This window comes from Neolamprologus brichardi, chromosome 1 (genome assembly GCF_056152115.1).
Source record: "Neolamprologus brichardi isolate AB-2024 chromosome 1, ASM5615211v1, whole genome shotgun sequence".
Taxonomy (NCBI): domain Eukaryota; kingdom Metazoa; phylum Chordata; class Actinopteri; order Cichliformes; family Cichlidae; genus Neolamprologus; species Neolamprologus brichardi.
The window spans coordinates 13,242,501-13,267,901 of NC_142104.1; the positions used below are offsets into that span (position 1 = coordinate 13,242,501).

A 25,401-nucleotide genomic window follows, 5' to 3' on the forward strand; every position below is an offset into this window, starting at 1 on the left:
ATCAATAGTTGTGATTTTTAAGTCACTTTGATTCCATCCGATGCCAATGAACATTAGTATTCATGAGGACAGCTCACGGTCTTCAGTATTTACCAATTTCAAATCTAGTTGCATTGATTATCTGATTCTGTCTTTTTGGCCCACCTAATATTTTGAATTTGGAATGATAAAAAGGATATATTTTATTAAACTGTGACTGACATAAGCTAAACATGGAGGCTAAACATGTAACGGTGGGAGGGGTAATAGGATTATCACAGAAGAGTCTGTAAGTATCCTACCAGGTCTTTGGGGCTATATAGCTGCCGTTACGTTAAATCTCAGGAAAAACTCTTGGAATAACTGAGGCATTTAATTTAAAATCACATATTTGAAATCCATTGTGGCACAAGAAAGGTCACATTTTCATGCCAATTCATCCAATATTCATTGGAATGCTTTCGTCAAAATGTGGTGCTGTAGGCTGTTACTGTCTGAAGGTTGATTATAATTGATTATATTCCGCATACCCAACATAGTATCATGTAATTATAAGTAAACAGAGTGGCAGTTAAGGCACAATTTTTATGGCAAGTCAGTGTCAGTGGTTTGAGCTAGTTAGAGTAAAGATGTCTTTCTTTGAGACTACGACATGAAATGAAACCTTAAAATATGATTACTAATAATTTAATAAATAAAAAGTGTGCTATTATTACACAATTTCATTATACCAGCCTGTACATACATTTTGTATGTGCTGTGTGCGTGCAGACTTCACTTGTTTTGTTCAGCTAAAATCAGAAAACTGATGGTGCAGTTCATCCAGGTGTTTGGAAGTGATGTTGGAAATGTTGCTTACTGTAATGAGTCTCAATTTCTGCTGCAATATTTGGATGTAAGGGCCAGAATTTGTAGTAATAAACATGGATACATCCTGCATCATATGAACAGTTTAATCTGCTGCTGGTGTAATCATGAGGAAATTGATTATGGAAATTATGCAATTATGAGGAAATGAAAAAAATTTCCTCTGGGATCAATAAAGTATTGAGATTCTGACTGACTCTGATGATGTGGTGGATAGTTTTTCTTAGTACACATTGGGCACCTTAGTGCCTGATGACCATCATTTAAACACCACTGACTATATGCATCCCTTTTTGATCACAGTGCAAACAGTGGAAGTGGCCGCTTCTAGCAGGATAAGGTGCCATGTCAGAAAGCTTAAATAATCTCAAACTGGCTTCTTAATCATCACAACATGAACTCAATCGTAATCAAATGGCCTCCACAGTCACCAGATCTCATTCTAAAAGAGTACCTTTGGGATGTGGTGGAACATGAGATTCTCATTCATGTGCAGCCACTGTGTAATTTTATCATGTCAATATGCACCAAAATCCAAAAAGAATTTTTCCAGCATCTTGTTGAATCTGTGCCAGGAAGTCAAATGGTAGTCCAACCTGGTATTAGCAAAGTGTAACTAAAAAGGTGACCAGAGAGTCTCTGTTATGTTTACTATCGCACAGACTAGCGTGTGCAGAAAGTCATAAAACTGTGTGTGAAAAGAAGATGTGACCTTTTTTCTGTATAGTAAATCATTCTCGTGAGACCCTGAAACATTTATCAGAGCAATTCAGCATTGTACCCTCAGATTTCTGCCACTGAAGTAGCATTTAAAAGCGCGACAGTAGAGCAGTGTTTGATGAATAATGTAAAGAGGACAATCATAAGAATGTAGAAGTTTTCCCCCCTAGAGTGTCTAGAATAAACCACATAAGACCTCCAGTGGTTGAATATCAAACAAGTGAAATTCACTCCTCAAGCATAACAGAATGTTTCCTGTGTAAGTTTGCCTCTCCTTTGAGAGCAATGCACATGTTAAAGTGTGTATGTGTGAAGCTCTCAGCCATGAGATGCACTGGTACTCTCAAGAGGAAAGAAAGAATGGAGGCAAGACAGGTAGAAAAAGTAAAGTCCTGAATTGTACTTCTTTAAATCTGATTCTCTTAATCTCTGTTTTAAAGCTTACTGATGGCTCAGTTTTTGAAAAACTTGAGTTATATAACTGAATACAATGTACCTGACACAGCAAGCCTTTCTTTCTTTGTTGTTGTTGTTTTTTTTTTGTTTTTGGTTTTTTTTGGGGGTTTTTTTTGGGGGGGGGGTATAAAAATATACATATATAACATTTAAATAATTCAATTTAAGTGTCATACATGTAGTAAAAGTTGTGATTTTACTTTAGATATTAAAAAAAATTTCAAATTCAGCAAACAATTTTGTTCTACTGTGATTCACAATCCTGTTTTCAGAGATTAAACACTGTTAAGTTACTAAAAGATACTTAGGAATAGGTTTGTGCGATACACCCTCCAAAAATAGTCAATCTTTCAAGAACAGTGCAAATATTTGTGTCAAAAATGAGCAGATCCGATGATTGAATTTTATCCATGTGTTTATCTCTGTGAGCAGCAAGGCAGGTTTGATCGGGAGAATCAATATGTTGATGTTGGTGCAAGTGGAACTCTTAACCTAGGGGCAGCTGTAGCTCAGGAGGTAGATCAGGTCATCTACTAATCAGACGGTTGGTGGTTTGATCCCTGTCTGCTCCAGCCTGCTTACCAAATAACCGATATCTGCTCTCTGATGCATCCATTGGCGTATGAATGTGTGTGAGTGTTAGAAAAAACATAGAAAAAGCTTCGAAAAAAGTGCTTGCTTTGAGTGCTCAGGTAGAGTAGAAAAACACAATATAAGATCCATTTATCTAACTCAAAGACTGAACCAGTGTTGTGTTTATGCATGACAGACCACAAATATAAAGAACCAGTTTTAAATTGTATTTGTAGGCACATATTAGACATTGTGTACAGTGTGTGGTACAAGTGGAGGACACAGTGTCAGCACTAAAAAACTATCCACAGCAAATGAACAGTATTTTGAAGTCATGTCCTTAGGAAGTTTAAAAAAAAAGTCCAGCAAAGTCATGCCACAAAGACATGCCAGGATCTGAGAGATGAATCTGTCGCTTCCGTTGATCTACTGAAGCCTCTTCAGGAATGGTGTCAGTGGAATGGTGGCTTCTAAGAAGCCATGCTTAAGGAAAAAAAACATGGAAAAAGTTGAGATATTTGAAATTACACAAGAACTAAACTGATAATCAATGGCAACAGGCTTTATGGAGTGATGAATCAAAATGTAAACATGATTAAAGCAGTGTGGGATCATCTTAACAGACAACAGAACAAAATGCAGCTAACATCCAGAGAAGATCTTTGTAATGTTTTTCAAGAAGCCTGATGAACTATTGCTTAAAACATTCTTAAAAATAAATAAATAAAGAGAGTTCAGACTATGCTGAAGAATGAAGGTGGTTATATCACTGACTTTCAAGTTTTTTAGTATTGGACAAGCTCTGACTTTGCCTTGTGCACTGCATGTATGTTTAGACACAGAGGCGATTTTAGCCCAGTTTTGGAGGTGCTTCAGCACCCCCAAAATGAATCAAAGCACCCCCAAAGATGTTTTACTTTTTTTGAAAATATTTGCTGTTTGTGGGACACACTACTAAAAGTATAAAAAGCATACAGTACTTAATTGAGATGGAACATTTTAACAACAAAAGTATAGATAACCCCTCCCCCCTCCCAAAATGGTTTGTTAAAGCTCGGCTCTCTCCTACTCGCTCTAGCGCTGTTGCTGCCAGAGCGATGGTGGCTGAGACCACCTTTTTTTTAGTATTTTATTTGTTCCTGAGTAAATCGGTTTGGCTGAGATTAAAGTTATAGTTTTTACACAGCTGAATAAACGTCAAGCAGACAGCTGATTATCAGAAGTGTGAGATGCTCGAGAATATACTCCGGTGTCCTGTTATAGTTTAGATAACAATGAGTTTATTAAACTTCACCAAAACAATCTGCAAATTTCATTCAAATTTAATAAACTATCATCTTGTCTTTATTTTTAGTTAGCACATACCTTAAACACTTACAGCTGTAAGCTAATGATAGTTATATGAGAGCAGATGCTGCTGGTGCAATAAGCTGTACGCTGTACATCCAATGGATGCATGATCTGATTAGTCGACTAATTGCAAAAATAATCGGTGACTAGTCGACTATCAAAATAATTGTTTGTGGCAGCCCTAGTTGAAAATGTGTTTTCCGACGATGTTTGCTCTGTAGTAAAATTAGCGATATTTGACTGCCCTGTTGATCTCATTGAAATGTATACAGCCTATTTAAAATCTAAAACTTAACATTGTCCGTAGCCTGCTGTTGTTACCACTGTCCTGTTTGAAATGTAATGAGAGAAACTGGTTATTTTGCCATATGTGCATGTGCCGATATTGAACCCAAGGTACTAACTAGCTAACTGACTGGATGCCCATTAACCTTATAACTCCTGTTGTGTGTGTGTGTGTGTGTGTGTGTGTGTGTGTGTGTGTACAGATTGTCAGTCCAAAGAGGGAGAGAGGAAAGAGGGGAACATGAGGACAAAGTACAAGATCAGGATGTACCAGGTAAGAAAACAGACAGGGAGTACCAACAGGCAAAACAGGAACTGTTAAACTGGCAAAGAAAAAGAAAGACAAACAACTAATACAAACAACTCATACAATCTGGAAGTTGTGTTCTCCCTATATTAAAGCTGCTATACAGAATCTGCAAAACAAACTGGGTTGTCAGCCCTGGCACTGCATTACCATATTGAGCTTCAGTCAGAGGAAGTCACGGTTGCAAAAGACTTTATAAAGCTCAAGAGTGAGGCTGGTGCCATTCAAGATATGTTAACATTGTACAATCTTCTGGATAATCAGATCTTCCCCAAACTGAAAACTGGTATTCAGGTTGCCCTAACAAACCCAGTTAGCAGCTGTAGCTGTGAAAGGTCTTTTAGTGTCTTGAGTCAGCTCCATACCTGGCTGAGAAGGACCATGGGTCAAAGCAGACTCCAGCACCTGGCTGTGATGTCAGTTGAGAAAGAGATGCGTGAGAGACTTGACCACCAAAATGTGATAGACAGATTTACCAACCTCAAGGTGAGGCGACATAGGTTAAAAGAAAAGAAAAAATCTGCAGAGCCATAGTAGTATCTGCAGTAAATATCTTTTCATACATTGTATACATTGTACCAGAGGCCAAGGTGTCTCCATTTTCTAATAATATTTTGTATATTTCAAGGACTCTTCTATTTTTGGAGTGTATTTTTTATGTATCTGTATTGTATTATACATACACTTTAGAAGTGAATCTCTGTCCAAAAAATGCACACAGTTTACTTTTTACTCACTATGAGCATCATTCATCATTTTCCCCCAGTAATTAAGGTTAGGATATGTATTTTTTTATTCCAATCCATTCTTCTTTGACAGCATTTTAATAACCTTGATCAGATTTGATGGTTTTGTTACAGACTTTTCAAAAAAGTGTTTTGCTATTCTTTCAAAAATGTGGGGATTAAATTGTGTTAAAATGTACAAAACAGTGATGTCATGTTTTGTGATGAGGACCCAGGCACAGAGAGACTTGATGAATTTAAGAATCTTATGATTTAATAAAGAAATTTGCAGACTTGCACAGAGAGGGTAAAATTATGATGACTGATAATGGAGATGAAGACAACAGACGATGAGGACAGGGAGGAACAGGTTTAAATGCACCAAGGAGGCAGTCAGAGGGAACTCAGGACAACTGGAGGCATTTAGGGATGCAGGGACTGACAGAGACGGAGAAGAAGTCTCATTGTGATGAGTAAAGTTTACCTTGCCTGGATGGGCAGCTCTCTGGGTGCTCAGCACCCCCAAAGCTCTGATCCTAGAATCGCCCCTGTTTAGACATGTTTCATTTTCCATAATCCAAATAAAAAAGAAAGAATTGTGGGGTGGCTTAAGAGTTTTGCACAGTACTGTATATTGATAAAAAGTTGCTTCCTATATTGGCAACTCTCTCTCCCTCCGACACTGTTCTGTACTCTCACATCAAAATTCCAGTACTGAGTACCAAAAATAAATGTGACCCTGCTAAACATTTGGGGTGGCAAAGCTTTTAGCACCAAGCTCACAGCAATTCACCCACAACAATCCTGCATATATTCTAACACAATTTCCCCATGCCATTGCAAATGAATAAGCAGATACTATTACTGCCATACCAGGTGCAAAATAAGAGATTGTTTTATTTTTAAGCATTAATTTCATTATTGTGTTTTTATAGGAACATTATGGCAGTATGTAGTTGACTTTTTCATAGTGAGAAACCCAGAAAAAATATATTAATGCAAACCTCGATAACTGTATATTGATTGTAGGTGACTTTCTCAATGTAACAGGGATTTCTCAGCAGCAAAATGTGGAACTATCAGCAAGGAACCCTGGTAAATCTTTGAATTAAGCAGGCACAGTGACAAGCTCATCTGCCTTCCTCATGCAAGTCCAAGACGACTGCAGTCAAAGTCAGTAAGAAATCCTACCTCCCCAGTGTCGGAGAAAACAAATGAAGGAGAACAGTGCAGCCCTGAACCATTCAGCTCAAACCACTCCACCTAGCTCTCCACTAAGAGGCAGCTTAGAGTAGAAAGCACACATTAATTAAACTTCTATCAGTACATCTCTGCCTAGTTGAGTTGAGGGAGTCAAGGAGTGGAGGAGAGAGTAAAAAGAATAAGAGATGGGAAGAGAAAAAAAGCTTTATGTCAGCTTTGATACTGTGCATGCAAGATGACAGGATTGTTTATAATTATTCCTTTTTTAAACATATAAGAGTAAGTTATAATATATAAAAGTCAGTATGAATGTCAATGAGGAAAAAAACTAAATACATATACTCGCATGCATGGACCTAATTGTAACAAAGAGAGAACAGCCTTGTCTCAAACAGACCTTGCAGTTTATTGTGAGAATAGAAAGCCCTCCTGCTAAAGCCAAAGGCTGAAACTTAGAGCAAATAATTTGAGTAAAAATAGCCGAAAACCTCAACTATATGACACCCATCACTTTTCTCAGCTCTTTACACTGAAGTGAGCAAGCTAAACGGGAACAGCCTGTTATAAGAAGGTCAAGAGCAGACAGAGCTGTTATACTTACTGTACATTTTTACATCCGATATCTATTTTAGCTGCCATAGAACAGCAATCGGAGTCAGTGTGGGGAGATACCAAAATAACAGGCAGAATGACAAAAAAGACACACCAAAAGTAATGGATAGGAAAAGAAAGCGTTTGCAAAAAAAAAGGTGTTTATAGACAGCGATAATGTTAGTTCAAGTGAGAAGATAATCGCGCACTTCAATGGAGTGTAAATTACTTCTGATTACTGTATTCATTGTGATGGTATTACTTTGTGGTGACATCTGAAACTGTGGTGCTGAAAGACAGAAGCCATTTGTGTCGCTTCATTACACTTGTGCAAACATTTTAAAGATTAGGCATGCATACTCTGGGAATCTTCTTGGTTATTAGTGTAATTTATTAGTGTGAAAGCATTTTTTTTGTATATATATATATATATAGAGAGAGAGAGATTTAAAAAACTTCTCAGAATTCTTGCTTAATATGTTTCATCTGCCATTAATTGTTTAGCAGAAAGGGTTCATCCAAACATTATTTCTTCAACCTATAGTCAAGCTATTTACTTCTGTTCAGCTGTCCTCAGAAAAATTTAGTGACTTTGCTCCATTATTATGACAGGTTGACAGTCATCCAAACATGTTTTTATATTAATCAACGTAGCATTAAAAAAAATGTCGCTATATACAAGCACCTTCTGATTTGGTGTATTTTGTAAAAGAAAAATAAGTGGCAACAACCTGTCTGAATATTAAATTTGACAAGAAATACTTTGCAGTGCAACAAGTAACTCGTGAGCTACAATTATTTACTGTGCAGGAATGTAATTGAACATAAATAAATGCTTTGTTTCTAGTAAAAAGTATGGTCTGGGTTAACAACACTAGAATCAACCACTTGAACTCCATTTCAAAGTCTCAATACTAAAGCCTTTTTTAAACTCAAGCTGATTTGTTATCTTTAAAGACATGCAGATAGAGTCCCAGATTTAAAGGGGGCTTTATTCATAAGCTTGAAACGCCTGCTTCATTTTATTGTTTTCTTGCCAAAAGTTAGATGACAGCAGTTGGTCAGCTTAGCTAAGCGCAAACTGTAAACTGAAAAACAACTAGTTCAGCTTTAAGTAAAGACAGTAAAATCTGCCAACCAGACAATGACTATTTAATGTTTAGGCTAACCAACTGCTGGCTGTTGCTTCAAATCCGGCATAGAACCGCAACTCAAAATATAATATAAATACTATATACTTAAAATATAGTCAGAGTCCAAAGTTACAATGATATAGTGAGTATATATAATATATATGAAAAGAAGAAAGTCTCTCATTTGAGCAACTGGTTAAATTAATTAATAGACACCATGTATTTAGAGTATGTGTAGGGTATTACTCTCATCCAACACTGTCCTCACCCCTATTTGAGAGTTCTTTCCCATGTCACAAGAGGCACAGAAGTATTATTATTAATAATAATAATAATAATAATAATAATAATAATAAACACATCTATTTGTTGAATAGTTTTTTTATTTATACCTCTTGGGTAAAATTTCAAATATATTCTCCTCTAAAATGCTCAATTACATGACAGAGATGTACAACACGCAGCATCGTTTCTACCCGTTAAAGGCGCATTTCACATATTCTGTTCCAAAATGGATCAATATATTGACTGCTGCATGCTGTAAAATCTGACAGTCTGCACTGTGACCGGTGTGCGGGTTCCCAAAATTGACTTGATATGAAGACCATGTTCTTACAGTGTGTTACAACAGTCAGGTGAGTCATAAAAAGTAATTTATAAGATTTTAAGGCTTATCACGTTGAAGGTGTTTGCTGTCAAACGACACAGCACATAGATACTATTGTGGGTGTGTTGAATATCAAAAAGTCCACTTGGACACTGGCTTTCAGTTACTTGTGGACTTGCAAGATATATGCATCAGCCACATGTTAATCAATTTTAATCAAGTCCTTCTGTTTTTGCAGAGACTGTACTCCATCAAACATTGAGCTGAAATGATCTTTGTCTACAACCACATAACACGGTCTTGAACCTTCTGTTTAGAAATCAGGCAAAGGTCAAAGTATTTAGTGAAAAAAGTTATTCCGGTGTATAAACAAAGGCTGTGAGACCTAAATGATACTTTAAGGAACATTACAGGAAAGACTCTTTCAGGCATGTTCAGCACTTACATCGTGATTGTTTCACATTATATCATTTTGATGTAAGAAAAAATAAATAAATAAAGTATGTCTCAATTTTTCTGTTGCTGGGAAGAATATCGCCACAGAACTGCTCAGTGCAGACGCTTTGTTCTCTGCTTTCACATTGTTTCATGTAGGTCCACAATTGCAAGACAGTAGACATTTTATAGTAGGTGGAAGATTAACAGTCAGTGTGCCCACTCCGTTTGTTATTATTCATGTGCATGATAGCAGAAATGTGTGTTTGTGTGTCAGTGTTTGCCTAAGCCAGCAGATGAATGATATTGCTGCAAATGGAAAGTGGAAATGAGCATTTAATGGACACAAACAAGATCCAAGAATTCTGTAATTTTAGGAAGACTACATTGAGCACTGGTGTTCCACTGAGCAACTGATCTAAACACTGGAGCAGATTTTATAGTTACCAAATCACCAAATAACTTTATACTGCTTACATAATTTTAATCCCCAGTGTGCGTGTATTAAGCATTTAAATTGTTTTCCTTTCTTTGGTTTCACTTTTCAATTGTTTTAAGTATATTATTATATTAAGAGCATCACTAAAACCACTATTAACCATCTTTAAAAAAAATAATGAGTTTATGACAGATGTTACTTTAAAACAAATGAAGTAGATAGATTTATTGTATGGCACTCAAATAATGAATATCACTTGAATTCAAAAGCATGTAACCAGCATGTCATTTTATTATGGAAGATGTATGCAAAGCTTACTTTTTATCTAGCCTAAATACATGTCCAAACTGTTACTACATGTGTGATTACACTCAAAATATTAAAAGGAATCAATGGATAGTAACTAAAGGATCATTATAATTGTTTATATAAAAACAAATACAAACATAAAGCCATTTAATTAAAAGTTTGTTTTTTCCAATTTAGATTTAAACAGGGATTGAGTGCTGCCAGTAACAGTAAGGTGCAAAACTTGTTGGATAAAAAATACAAATTTTGTAAATCTTTAAATATTGTGTTTGCCTAAAGTGACCCAAGACAGTTTTCAGAATTAATCTAATTGTATTTCTCAAAATTTATTATTTTGTGTCAAACATACTTAAATCAAAAAGTAATACATTGATTTTTAATCAGGGAATACTAAATAATAATAAAATATGTATCTTTATGTGTTAACATTTTATTCCTATGTGGGACCACTAATATGATGGCTTTGCCTTTCATTATAAGTTGTCATGGAAACAAAAAATGAAAAGCATTTGCATCTCTTTGTGAAAAAGATAATGCATCATACGACTTCCATCTTTAACTTGCAGTTCTAACAGTGTTTACCTTGTTATTTCTAAGGACAAAGAACTATGAGGAATGATATGATGTTAGCATGATAAAATGCCACATATAGCAATGCTTAGTCATATTTCTAAAGTGCATTATCTACTGCACTGTTATTGTGCTCATTAATGCTTCTGATGATGCTATACAACTTAAGCTGATATGAATGCCTCATGTAACGCATTTGCCTACAGACGAGGTGGGGAGACAATGAAATCAATGCAGAAAAAAACAAAACAAAACAAAAAGAGCCAATATGCTGTGTTGTGTTCTATAAATTGATGGCTATTTTGAAGACATTACCAGGAACTGAAAATATTTTAGGCCACTTGCAGAATGAACAATCTACATTTACAAGAAAGCATCTCCCTGGAATTCCCCATCAAGTAATTTGAATTAACTCATCCATCAGATGCACTTATCAGATCAAAGTAAATGGATGACGACAAAGCTAAAGCTAAGATACAGGACTATTTTTGCAATATGATGATTTGCTTAGAGTAGGCTTCAAAGGGCTTCAGTGTTCATATAATACAGTGCTGTCTGTGGTGTTTCACAGAGATATCCTACATGTGTTGCACAACTTTGCAGCAATTACACAATATGATGTTATACACATAAGCTGTGCGAGCAGGATTGCCGCGCACAGAAGTCTAAATAGGCACATAATCTCTTCTATTTATGAATGAAAAAAAATTATGAATAATGTATAGGATTTACCAACTACAACAAAGAAAACAGATATAAACAAAAAAAGTGAAATAAATTCAATGATGAACTCGCTGTGACATAATGCAGAGAAAAGAGATGAATACCATTACACATGGTGATGAAGATGATCAGCATAGTGGCTGGAAATATGGAGTTTTTTGAAACAGCTGAAGCACAGTACAGAAAAACTGAAGCACACTAAAAATTTAAATGGCTACAATTACCAGAATTACACTGGTAACTGCAATAATTGATGAAAGATGACAGATAAAGCCTTCCTGCTGTGCTTTGGACACAATGATTTTTTTCAGAATAATTTTAAATGCAATGAGAACAATTATGTAGATATATAGATATGAGTATTGCTTAATTTTAACAATCATATCTATGGGACTATGAGAAGTGCTTATAATACAGACATTCAGTAATTAAACAAAGAATGTATTATTCAATCCACACTGCACATCTGGCAGAGACTGCTAATCTTCTCCACCTTTGATGCATTGGGTAGGGGAAATCCATACATGACATTCAATAACCCGCGAAAGAAGAAGTGCTGAAACTTACTCCAGGCGCTTATCCATTTCCCATAAAACACCACAATTTGCTTTATCTTTTGAGGCACGTCTGCCTGCTGTGTTCTGATTAATTCAGATATTTGACTCCTATATCTAGTAAAAAGAAGTTTATGAAATAGAAGTTGTATCTACCAGCCAAGGTTTTCCTTCTGTGTTCCTCGTCAGATGACATGTGTTTGACTGTGATGTCAGCAATGAAAACTGAGTGTTCATTTGTTTACGTCTGGGTGTATATGTGTACTCATCTGTATCTGCGAAGAAAATTTGAGGTTACCAGATGGTTTGGGTCATCTTTGCATTTCCATTCATGTGCTCAGTCAGGATCACAAATCATCCTCTCTGCCTCTCATAAATATGAATGTAATACTTTAATTACCTTGACCCTCATGATGCCATAACAAAACAAAAAAGCAAATATCAAAAACACTAAATAGGTCTGACAAATTGCAATATCACATAAGAAATTGAATAAAATCCAAAGGAACAGCAGAGGTTGTATAAACGTTGTGCTTCTTTAATTTCACTTTGTAAAGTCCTCCACTGCCCTAGCTGTGTTTTTGTTTAACCTTCATTTTATTTAATATATATATTTATTTATATATATGTATATATATATATATATATAAGATAAATGTACACGTATGAGGTTCGTCTCTTGTGGCAAGCAGAGAGGCTACCAAGAGGCTACCAAGGACACCCTTCTTTTATCCTCAGTCCTGGTTTGTCATTTCCTCAATGATTTATTTATTTATTTATTCATTCAGTCATCAGTTTTTAGTGTCTCCTTATCAATCAGTAGCTCCCATGGTGCCAAAGGCTGGTCCGGAAGGGAGACGGTCTTTGTGGAAAAGGTTGTTTTGACCACTTTCCCTTTTCTCTCGCTCTTTCTTTAACTTTCTTCCTAGAATCCCCGTTCCCCCATTTCATTCCCTCAGGTCCTTTGTCATCTTTGGTTGTGTGTCCGACACTTTGGTGTGTCTGGGGAATAGGGTGGAAGGACTTCCGAGGATAGCGGTTCAAGGGAGTGAAGATACATGAAGGGTGCACATATGGACCACGAAGGATGACAAAGGAGAGAAAAAAGACAAAGTTGACAAAGTGACACACTGACATGGATAAAGAGAATCTAATCAAGGGATAAAGGAGGGAATTCCAAGTCTCTATGTCAAAGACCATTAAGTATGTTAACCTTAAATACAGTATGAGCATTGGTTGGTTATATGAAGCGAATAGGTGAAATATTTAAAAAAAAGAGCAGAGGACAAGAAGATAGACAAATACATAGTGTTTCTTGTTGGATGCATGAAGGACAGCAAGACAATAACTGAAGAGGACAGACAAGTAAATGGACAGGTACGCAGAGGAAAAGACAGGTACAGGGGAAGAGAGAGAAGTAAAAGAGCGCAAGTCAGGGCAGTGTCTGTCAGCACAGACAGTTGGTGGTGCTATGGGGAGTGCTCATCATCTGAAGAGTAGTGAAACAAAGCAGGAGAGGCCAAAGGTCAGCCATTTAGCCAGTGGGAGTGGGTGTGATCCTCCGATCAGAACTACAAAAAAACAAACAAAAAAAAGAGTCATGTTAGCACAGAAATAACATATTAGCAATTTTAACAGCTTCTGCTATCAAGATTAAATAATTCCAGTATTCTTCCAAAACTGGCCTGTGCTATAGAAATGTAGAACTTAGTAAGGTTAATTTCTGCTACGCTAACTTACTTTATGTTCAGAATAAAAAAAGAGATACAAAACCATAACCTAAAAATCCCTCGTATCTAGAGCACAGATTGAAATAGTATACATTTTAAAAAAATATTGTCTATCACACACAAAAAAAATCTATGTTTTTTTTGCAGCTGGCCTTATTGCATATTTATGTGTCTATTTTGGGAGGAGACTATTTAAAGAATCACACGCATGTGGAAATGTAACAGTAACAGCATGTTTCCTTCGTGCCTGTGATATTTGCCACAAAGAATGTTCATTGCTTTGGAATAAGAGGGGGTAATGTTTTCAGAATAATTCTCACAAATGGATGTCTCAAATTTACGAGTACGGAGCCAAAAGTCTGGCAATGTCTTGTAACTTTTCCCTAAGTCCTACATTCCATCTGAGTCTTAACTCATATGACCCATTAATAACTCATTTTCCCATTAATTTGCAATACAAATCTGATTCCAAAAAGTTGGAACGTTTGGATGTGTAAACAAAAAGAGAATGATAAGATGACAATGAGATTTTTAATTACTTGCAGTCTCATAAACCAATTTTTTTTAAATGTACCATTTTAGGAAAAATATTAGCTCATTTAGAGTTTGATAGCGATACTAATTCTCAAAACAGATGGGACACAGCCCAGTTACCATTATGTAGTATCCCATCTTTTAGCAACAGCTTGTAAACAGTTTGTAAACTTGGGAATTTGGGAACTATGGAGACCAGTTGCTGGACTTTTGGAAGAGGAGTTTTGTGCCATTCTTGTCTGATATAAGATTCTAGCTGCTCAAAAGTCCTGAATCTTCTGTGCTCCAAAACCAGTGTATACCTTTTCAAATGTGCAAGCGGCCAATTCCATAGACACTAATGCATACCATCAAAAATGCAAAGATTTGAACTGAACAAGCCAGATAGATCATATCCTTTCAGTCCTTCAGTTCTGGATCATGTTCACATATGGCTTCTTCTTTGTACGATAGAGCTTTAACCTGCATTTGTGGATGGCACGATGAACTGTGTTCACAGATGTGTTCCTGAGTCTATGCTGTCATTTCTGTGAGAGAAACATGATTGTTTTTGATGCAGTGCTGCTTGAGAGCTCGTGGACATCCAATATTTGTTTTTCAGCCTTGTCCCTTGCACACAAGGATTTATTCATATTCTGGGAATCATTTGACATTACAGCTAGCAAGATCATTGGTTTCAACATCCGCCTCACCCACAAAGCCCTCCGAACTCTTCACAGGCCCTCTCCAGCCCCTTGCCTTCGGGGAAAAGGTACAAGAGCATCCGGGTTTGGTCCAGTAGACTGCTGATAAGCTTTACTCAACAGGCTGCCAGAAGACTTAACTCTGTTCATATATTGTCTGCAATTTTGCAGAATTTCCTAATAAAAGGTGCTTTTGTGTTAAAAACAAGTTGTCTCAAATTTTTTCCCCCTATAATTAAATTTCAGCAGTAACAAATTTAAAAATGGCCCTTTCCTGTTGTAAGCAATATATTTCTAAAACAGTTTGCCTAAGCCTTTTACAGTACTTGTTATTTTTGAACAACCTCTTTTGTATGAACACACTCATAGCTACATTAGTAAACTGGTTTGAGTTATCCAAATCAAATAATCACCTTTTTGTGAACATTTTGTCTAAATGCTGAGGTTAGGTAGACGAAGCCAGAAAAGCAAAATTCATCTAAGGTTTCTTGAACTTGCTTTTTAGTACAGGTCTCAATTGATGTGCTTTTTGTAATTTACCCAGTTAAAGTAGTAGTGAGCAATCACAAAGGCTTTGTAGCCATAAACAAATATATATTTTTAAAATTACAAGAAAGATGATTTTTATATCTCACCGGAATTAACTTGTTGCAAAGGCTGTATAAACAGAACGGTTCAGAAGGTTTTCTGAGATGAAGACGACTTTTAGTAAGAGATGTATGTGACAGTTTACTGAAATCTAAAAACTATCAAGGACACTTATAAGCATTTACATGATAATCATCAATGATCAAGGATACAAGGAACGTCACACTAAAGCAGCAAGCTTTTTTGTGACAAAACTGTCATAGAAGACAAACCGAAGATTGAAGACAAACTAAGTAAATAACTGTGCATGTGATGATTATGTTCATCTATGTGGCTTAAGACTTCCTTAAAGCCTGCGGGTGTGTTGTCTGAATCTTGTATGACTGCATTTGTTTTATTGTGTTCCTTTTGATATTTTATGTCTCTTTTATTGCATTTTTAAATGCATAACATGAATGTAAATTAGAGCTAGCCTTCAATGATTTATTGACTGTAAACAAATTTAATTTTATTTGAGCATTAAAGAATGCCCTGAAGTGGTAGTTTTACTAAGAAGTATCATGTAAAAAGTATCAAACCGTGTTGTGAATGTTATGAAGAAAGGTTCACAGAGACTGTCAGGGAAGAAAGAACAGGTTGTATGGAGAAGAAAAGATGAGAAGACAGTCATGGCTGAGAAGGTGGTTGAGTAAACGAGAGAAACAGAAAGCTTCACCACTGAGATCCCACCCGTTGCCATGACAGCTCTGAGATTTTAATGAGAGTAAAGAAGTTACGATTGATGTCATCATCAATATTTGTTGAACCGTTTTCCTTAGCTTTTTTCTGAAGGTCGTGATTGTTAAAGCACAGTTGGAAGACACAATGCAGACATTTTTTATATGGTGTAATCTAATTGTTCAGATTTGTTGAATTTGAAAATTAAAATACCAGCTCAGACACAGCACACAGGATCATCTAAAGCTTTCATTTATATTCATTTATATATGCAGTCCTATAAAACAAACTACAAAACATAAAAACACACATACAATACACACCCTCCTTTAATACATAAATTACAAATGCGAGCTGTTCAGACACAGTTTCATAAAAAAAAGTATTGTATTTAAAAGATCAATATGATTTCATATCAGGGGTCCATCCTTCAGGCAGAAAATCAATATTTGTAATAAATTTTGTATCTGTATGCAGAAGATACACATTTAAACAGGCACACACAGGCACACACACATTCCTATAGTAGAGTATGCAGGCAACCAATTGAGTGGAACATGGTGTTTAGGATACAGAGTAATAGGGCACTCAACTCCAAATCTTTGGAAGATAAACAGGGAGCAATCTTTTGAAATGTAGCAGAAAAGAGAGAAAACGCGCTGATAAAAATACTAAAGGGCAAAAAGACATACAAGTTTCAGCAAGCTGCCATTAGTATAATTTAAGAAAACAATAATAATAACATGTAAAAACCAGGTGGTATTCAAATACCAATCAAAAACCAGCACACTGTAAAGAGAACTGCCCCAGAGGTTAGCAGATAAGAGCAACTTGTGTCAGCATTCACAGCCCAATTACAACCAGATTCTAAATATACTTCTACACTGAAAGTATCAACACAGTATCAATATACACAATAATGTTAAAAACTATAAGTAAAAATATAGCAAAATTAACTGAAAAGTACGACTAGAAAAAAATAATGTTTCCACTAAAGTTGACAGACGTTAAAAGAATGCATGAAATACTCGATCACTAAGTGACCCCATCAACCATATAAATTGGTTTAACAATTAAAAATTCTTCATTTATGCTTTATTCAAAATTTTAGGGCTTTCCATGTGTAATGTAGTTAAATATGCTTCCCTCTGTAGTAATAATCTCTGTAATATTCTCCCTTCAGAAAAAGTAGAAAATGTGGCTGCAATTTTTTAAAGAGTTAAAAAGAATTTTGGGTAAACACTGGCATATCTGATGAACCGTCCATAGGTCACTTGTGCTAAGAAACTGAAAAAAAGATATTATTCAGGCCTTAATGCCATAAATCACATAACGTTTATTTTTTGACTGTAAATGATGACACGATTTTCTCATCTGCTATCCTATGTGATGCTTCTGTTTGCAGATGGTTTTCATTATTTAACTACAGCTCTGATTTTTGATTGATATTAGAACATTGTATTTCAAATACTTTTGTCTTGCTTCCTCCCTTTCATTTAGCAAATGTTCTCTTTACGCACTCATTCATTCGTCCTATTTCCAAGACCAGGGGTGCTGGAGGTGTTGCAGCACTACCAAAGGCAGCCATCACAGCATCCCCTGGCAAATGGAAAAAAAATAGACGAAGGTGTCGAAACACTTTTGCTGTTGTTATTTTACTGGGAAATTTGTAATTCAGAAAGTTGTGTGAAATAAATTTAAATACTCTGTCCCTCTGACCCCCCATTGCACGTTTTTTATGCTCCAAAATGCGATTAAAAGCATGACTAAGGATTACCATGGTGCAAAATATACTCACACACCTGCTGAAAAGCTTTGGACATCAGTGCCCGTAAATTTATCAAATTAGAGAGCTTATTATGAGCTGCCCAGCACAGGTTAACAAAATAATTAAGCAGTAAGTAATTCCACAGTTCTGCCTGTGTTGCAAAGGTTTTTGACTATCTCAATCTGGCTATTGGGTGGAGTTAAATAATATCCATATTTAGACACGTTCTCGTCAGGTGTGCAAAAATGGGTTTATTTATATCTTGACTCCTGTATCTCATGAAAATTCACAGTTAGAAGGCTGGTATAGTTTTCATAATAAATTTGATCACCTGTGTGTGTGTCTGACATGTGTGCCCTGTGGGGTTTAATTGGTATCTGTGTTAAAACCTTGCATGTAAGCTGAGGTTTTAACTTCGTTATTATCTGTGCGACTAAGTTCAGTTTCATTTTGGCTGCTTATTCTTGCCTGCTGTGTGCAGCAATAGAATCAAATATATTGTAGTTTCCAGTATTATTTTCTTTAAGAAAGAAATGAGCTTTCTGTTGGAACTTTTACCCACAAATTAAATTAAACCTTGAAAAATAGGATAGATTCCATTTGTATTACTGCATAGGCAGACATTTAATATCACTACCAGAACTCTGCATGTCGTTGCCCAATAGGTCTTTTTGGACTAATTTCAGCCTTTTGTATGTACTGTTCATACACTTTTTAAAAAAAAGTTTTTGTTTAATTATTTGAGAATGGACCAGCGTGACAGAAGAGCAACAGAAAACCAACAAAGATTTCAGTTTAAAGTAAACTGCCTCTTCTCCTGCAATAAAACACATATGAGCCAGGTGGGGCTCTGTGATTTGTGCAGGTGGAGTTGCACCAAACATGTCAGAGGCAATCATCCTTCATTTAGGATAAAAGTCTCTTGTGTGTGCACAAAGTTGACCTGAAGTAAATGTGTGCAGATGTGCATGTGAGTGTGCTTACACGGCAGCTGCAGCGGTCGCATACACAGTAAGCACCTGCTCAAAACACTTCCAAGGTGGACGCACATGTATGCGTGGGAGTGTGTGTGGGTGTATGTACTTTATGTAAAAGTATGAAAAAGACATAAGTGTGATCACAGCAGGGCAATGCTGCTGGTTACATCTACATGTACTCCTGTCACATATTGTGCAGACAAGTGCCATAGTACTGACTTTTCATCTCACCCCCCTAACATCTATCTCTTCATTGATAACCTGAAAAAGGTTTAGATCTATATTTTACGCAAGGTTCCAATTATGACACACCTTTCTGTACCTTTCTGTTAATCAGTTATAAATGTGTGCTCCATGGTTCAATGCCAGAAGTGGTAAATGTCTGTACCTAGCCTTCCTGCCTAGAACCTGGTCACGAATTAACTTTATGTATTCTAAATTAATTAGCATTTTTCTCAAAGTCATAAATTAAAATGTACAATTACTGACAGAGTTGCACTCAAAAAAAATGGGTGGTTGTTACATTTACAAAAGTCTAACTTGTCATTTGAACAAAATAATTTCATGTTTCTATGATGAACGCAGTTAAATCATGTTGGATGTGCACAAAATTCAAAAACTTAATTTGTTCTTGTTCAGATAACATGATACAATCTAGGAAGAGTGGTTAGTTGCCTGGACTCACGAAATTCACAAGATCATATGAGATGTCAAACCACAGGAAAATCACTGGGGTTGTAAGAGGCAGACAACCATACACACACCATGTGTATGTGTTACTATTTACTATGGTTTAACTTGTCAAGGACAAAAACGTAAAGAAAATTCTGCATCAAGCATAGCTTTCCTACTTTTGTTGAGTCTGTATTGACAGCTCAAGGCCATGGTGGCTCGTGCTGTTGCCTCAGAGCAAGAAGGTCCTGGGTTCAATCTGGCCAAGTTTGCAATGGGTTCTCTCTGTGTACTCTGGTTCCCTCCAGATTAGAAGTCATTCAGTTATTAGGGTAAGGGTAATTGGTGATTCTAAATTACCCAAAGGTGTTAAAGTGCAAATGGTTGTTTGTCTCTATGTAATAGTCTGGCGACCTGTCCGGGATGTACCCTGCCCCTCTTACCTTATCGCTTCCGCAGCCCAGATAAAGATAAGAGGATAGCTGGATTGGAAGTTGCTCTAAATCTGTTGAATTTTTTGTTGAACATTATGTAATATGAACACAACATGTACTACAGACAGAAGTTACATTTGTTCATTCAACAAGATGATCACTGGTGTAACAAACAAATATTGTACTAGTTCATGTAACAAGACTGACTTTTGATGTATGTCTTTAAACAATATAACATGACTTTAAATTTAATTAGACTAACTTGGTACAAACAACTTGTTTGAATAAAAGTCAAATAAATGGAATGTTAATGTTAATATTATGTTAAACTTACAAACATATATCGTGTTAAAACAACACAATCAAGATGGATTAATATAACATGATTCTTTTAAGATAAAATTACGTTCATCCAATGAATTATTTTTTTGAGTGTGGGTTTATTCTTCTCTAATCCCTATTTTACCTCACCAACTTCATGGAGGTAGAGCTTGTACCCAAGACAGATGCATTTTCTTGCAGTGGCAAAGACTTTTTAGTTACTTGCCTGATAATTGCCCATCTGTCTGCACTGTGAGTCTCTGCCTGCATAAAACCTGCAGGACACAAATGCACACGCGCCCGCTCTGAGAGCTCAAGAGCTTTCCTCTTCCTGTTTACACCTTCATCCATTATTCACTCCATCCGCCAGTGTTGTTACATGCACATATGTGTGAGATTACACTGCACATCCAAGCAGACAATCATCAGCACACTCAGACACACCAACTCACACTCAAGGTTTGAGAAGGTAAAAGGAGGATGTTAATAATTCATTAGATTGTGTGTTTTCAATTTTTTTCTTTTTGTTTATTTAATTTAATAATTTATTTAATAATATTTTTGTCATAATAATTTCTGGCAAAAGTTAACATGAACATTCTCAGTACATGTCGCTGTATATTGTAATGCGACACAGCATTTGCTCCTGTATTTCATCTATGTCTGTACCTGGGGTCCTTCCTATTTTGCTCCGAGTTCTTATTCTTTCCCTAGTAAAGAGTGTATTTCAATCTTTTTTTCTAAGAATGAATTTATTTTTATTTTTTTACTAATGAGATAGTGAAACCACAGAGGTACATTTGTCATGTTGGGCTGTGTAACAAAATAATATTATGAGCATAGCTCAGGATACATTATTGTATATTAAACGGTAAATGGCCTGCATTTGTATAGCGCTTTACTTCGTCCCTAAGGACCCCAAAGCACTTTACACTACATTCAGTCAGTCACACATTCACACACTGGTGATGGCAAGCTACATTGTAGCCACAGCTGCCCTGGGGCGCACTGACAGAGGCGAGGCTGCCGGACACTGGCGCCACCGGGCCCTCTGACCACCACCAGTAGGAAACAAGTGAAGTGTCTTGCCCAAGGACACAACGACCGAGACTGTCCGAGCCGGGCTCGAACCGGCAACCTTCCAATTACAAGACGAACTGCCAACTCTTGAGCCACGATCGCCCCAAATCTAAATCCTTAATTATCACACAGTGTCTCTGTCATTTCTCTACATTTCTAAAACAAATAACCCAAGCTTTTAAAGATAAAGAGCAGTGAGCAGAGCTATGCTGATGAATAAAGGATAGATGAAGAATGTAGGGTAAAAGGAAACAAGAATAGATATAATTACAATAAGTGTGGAAGACGCAGCAGGATGTGGTATAGACAGTTAGAGGATGAAAAGATAGCAAGATAAATGCAGTTATTAAAGAAGAAGAAGAAGGAGGACCACAAATTATGATGAGCCTTCCAGCTTACCTCCATGCTGGTGCCCTGTGGTGTCCACTTGTTTCTATACATCCCGCACAAAGACAATATTTTCTCTGTGCTCTATATTCCAACACCTCCCATACACTACAGAAGACTTTTAGTTCTCATATTGTGACAGCTCTAAAAATATGGTTTCTATAGCAATTAAATTCTCTATTGCCTTAGTTTATTTTCATTTTAACCTATTCCAGCTCAGGTGAATTTAGTTTGATAATTTATTTTCTTTTTTATTTATTCTACCACAAATTCCAAAAGTTGCTTTTGTGTGCATCCTTGTTTATTAAGTATATGGCAGCCTCACTTCTGTCAGTCTGCCCCAGGGCAGCTGTGGCTACAACCGTAGCTTGCCTTCACCAGTGTATGAATGTGAGAGTGAATGAATAGTGGTATTGTAAAGCGCTTTGAGGGGTCCCGAAAAGCGCTATATAAATGCAATCCATTATTATTATTATTATTATTATATTTCTACACAAAAATCACAAAATATCTTACCTGTCTTACCTGCGTTGGCTACAGTGTTTTGTTGCTTGCACTCTCCTCTGGTGATAGACACGTCGTCAATGGCAATATCCCCCTCAAAACCCGAGCCTCGAATTCCTTCAAACACAATCTGTTTAGAAAAGAAACATCAACAGATGAATGCTAGCTGAGTATGTCCAGAGAAATATATACAAAAACACAGCAAAAGTTCACCGAATGGCCACTGAGGAATTTTGCCGGAATGAAACTCTTACATTAATGAATAATAGACTAACTAATAATAACTGCTTTTTTCCTCACATTTGATATCTACGGTCATGCGAGAAAGTAAGTTTTTATACGTGTTTTTTGCAGTCCTCTCTGCTTTTGTGTACACTTTGTACACAATAGTTTGTACACTCCATGATGTTGCTTGCAAAACACCCTTTACTAAAAAATAAGTAGTTGCTTTCTGTATGTCTTTATCAGTGTCTCGTATTGTTGTGGTGGAAGTGGAGGAATAGCCCGCTCGTCTTTACGGTGTAGCTTCAGTTTATTTAGGTTTTCAAGCATTGTTGATACACAGCTCTCTCAGCTCTCTTTAGGATCACTGTTCTTTGCATGACTCATTACGGGCCAGCCTTTAGCTGTTGGGATGAAGGGCCTCATATTTGATTCCAGAATGATTTGGCATACAGGGGTTATTTGTGTGGCTGTACAACACGCCCAAATCACCATCCCCATAGGTGTTAAGTGTTTGTGCTCATGTGCTGTGTTTGGTATTTGCCAAATGTGGTGTTATGCTAAAATATATCAACTTTGATCTCATTTCTCCAAAGGACACTGAATTAGAAGTCTTTTTAAAACCTAAGCTATGTTCTTTTTAGAGAGTGAAGGCAACCCTCTTGGCAACCCTTCCAAATAAGCCATAATTGCTCTTCTTTTTCTAATTGTGTCATTAAACCTAGCTTTTCACACACTGAGATATCATTCTTTGGTTTTTGATAATTCTCTGAGCATTTCCAGGTTTGAAGTGAATTTCTTGGGATGTCCACACCTGGGAAGATCGTGAGATTGTGGTAATACACACCTGAATGGCAAACCAGCCAAATCTGCCAAAATTTATTAAGGAGATGCTTACTTATTATCAGCACCTGCTACTTCTTAATACCTATAGAGGCAGTAAAAGTATGCTTAGTTTTTCACAGGACTGGATACTCCGTTAAAACGTCTTAAATTTTGTAAAAATGAATTTAAAATTAAAATGCAAAACTAATTTAATTACTCTGAAGAACCTACTTTCTGTATCTAAAGTTGAGCAATAATAACAATAATAACAACAACAACAACAATATAATTAATAATTATAGAAAATATGAATACTTTAATTAAATAAAGACATGGAAACATCTATTACAGATAGCAACATGCTAGTTTATTCTCCCATTTCAGGAATTTACAAGCTGCAGTCATATCCTAACACAGCGGTTCTTAACCTGATTCGATCGAACCCTAGGGGTCTGGTGAGTCGGTCTCAGGGGTTTGGCAGAGCCTCCACTGCGGAGGTCGCAGAGGTCCAGACACACCCGAATTATCATGTAAATTTGTGATGACATGCCCCCTTCTGGCCATCACTGGCTGCAGATGATCATGCTACACTGCTTGGCCAATCAGTGCTGCGGGGAATGTAGCGCGCGCAGTAGTCAACATATGAATGTCATAGTAGTACTTCGTTTGATTTTTTCAACATTTTAATCCATACTAACTATGTCGGGCAAAAGAAGAAAGTGGTCGGACGAATATGTACAATATGGATTCACATGTATTACAGAACGTGATGGGAGTGAGCATCCTATCTGCATGATTTGCAACGCCAAGTTGAGCAACTCCCGTCTCGCACCGGCAAAACTAAAGGAACACTTCTTGAAGCTGCATGGAGACGGGGAATACAAGAACACAACACTTGCTGAATTCAAGGCGAAGAGAGCCAGATTCGATGAAAGGCCCACTCTGCCTGCTCTTGGATTTGTACCCGTTAACAAACCGATCCTCACACCATCGTACGAAGTTGCTTACCTGATCGCAAAGCAGGGCAAGCCACACACCATTGGTGAAACACTCGTGAAACCAGCTGCGTTAAAGATGGCAAATCTGATACTCGGAACAGTGGCCGAAGGTAAATTATCCCAAATTCCTCTTTCAAATGACACCGTCAGCGACAGAATAGAAGACATGAGTAAAGACATCTTGGCTCAAGTAGTCGCCGATCTGATTTCAAGCCCGGCAAAATTCAGCCTTCAACTCGATGAGAGCACAGACGTTGCTAATCTAAGCCAGCTTACTGTTTTTGTGCGCTATGTGAAAGATGACATGATTAAAGAAGATTTTTTATTTTGTAAGACTCTTATAAAAACAACTAAGGCAGCCGATAAGAAGAAGCTTGTGGATGACAACAATCTTTCATGGGACATGGTTTCTGCAGTTTGTACAGACGGAGCTCCAGTCATGCTGGGAAGAAACTCTGGTTTTGGTGCGCTAGTAAAAGCCGATGCACCACACATCATTGTGACTCATTGTATTTTGCACAGGCATGCATTGGCAACAAAAACCTTGCCTCCAAAAATGACAGAAGTGTTAAAAACTGTGGTGGAATGTGTGAACTATGTGCGAAATAGTGCTCTGAGGCACCGCATCTTCAGTGAGCTGTGTAAAGAAATGGGCTCTGAATTCAAGGTACTTCTGTACCATTCTAATGGTGCTGAATCGTGTTTTTGCCATGTGTGTGGAATTAGCCCTGTTTTTGCAAGAGCACCAACACTGTCATGCAGATTGCTTCAAAAATCCTGAGTTCATTCTCATTTTAGCGTACATAGCTGATATATTCGCAGCTCTCAATCATCCCAATCAGCAGATACAGGGTGGTGGAGTCAATATCATACAAGTGGAAGAACACCTGAAGGCTTTTCAAAAAAAGCTAACGTTATGGAAACAACGAACAGAGAACAACAACTTCGCAAACGTCCCCCTTCTGGACAACTGTGTAAGTAAGATCGAAGATGTGTCTGGAATCGGAGATATTTCTGTATCCATGGAACTGAAGCAAACAATTGCAACACACTTAGATGAGCTTGCAAAGTCTCTCGACAGATATTTCCCTACAAGACAGCCGTTCACGTTTGCTTTTGAGACAGCAGATGTCAA

General features: G+C 36.8%; 1 protein-coding gene across 3 annotated transcripts in view; it reads right to left on the reverse strand.

Moving 5' to 3' along the window:
- Window positions 1-8,552: 8,552 nt before the first annotated feature.
- mdga1 (MAM domain containing glycosylphosphatidylinositol anchor 1) overlaps window positions 8,553-25,401 on the reverse strand; it is a 194,215-nt gene continuing 177,366 nt past the window's right edge. The window contains exons 17-18 of one of the 3 annotated variants that reach the window (XM_006779891.2): window positions 22,243-22,351; window positions 8,553-12,849 (exon numbers count right to left, since the gene is read on the reverse strand). In XM_006779891.2, the coding sequence (XP_006779954.1) occupies window positions 12,794-12,849; window positions 22,243-22,351 (165 nt within the window). In that variant the 3' untranslated portion in view covers window positions 8,553-12,793. Of the gene's footprint in view, window positions 13,398-22,233; window positions 22,352-25,401 lie in introns of all 3 variants that reach the window. The other 2 variants (XM_006779890.2, XM_035904770.2) reach the window with 2 other exon arrangements.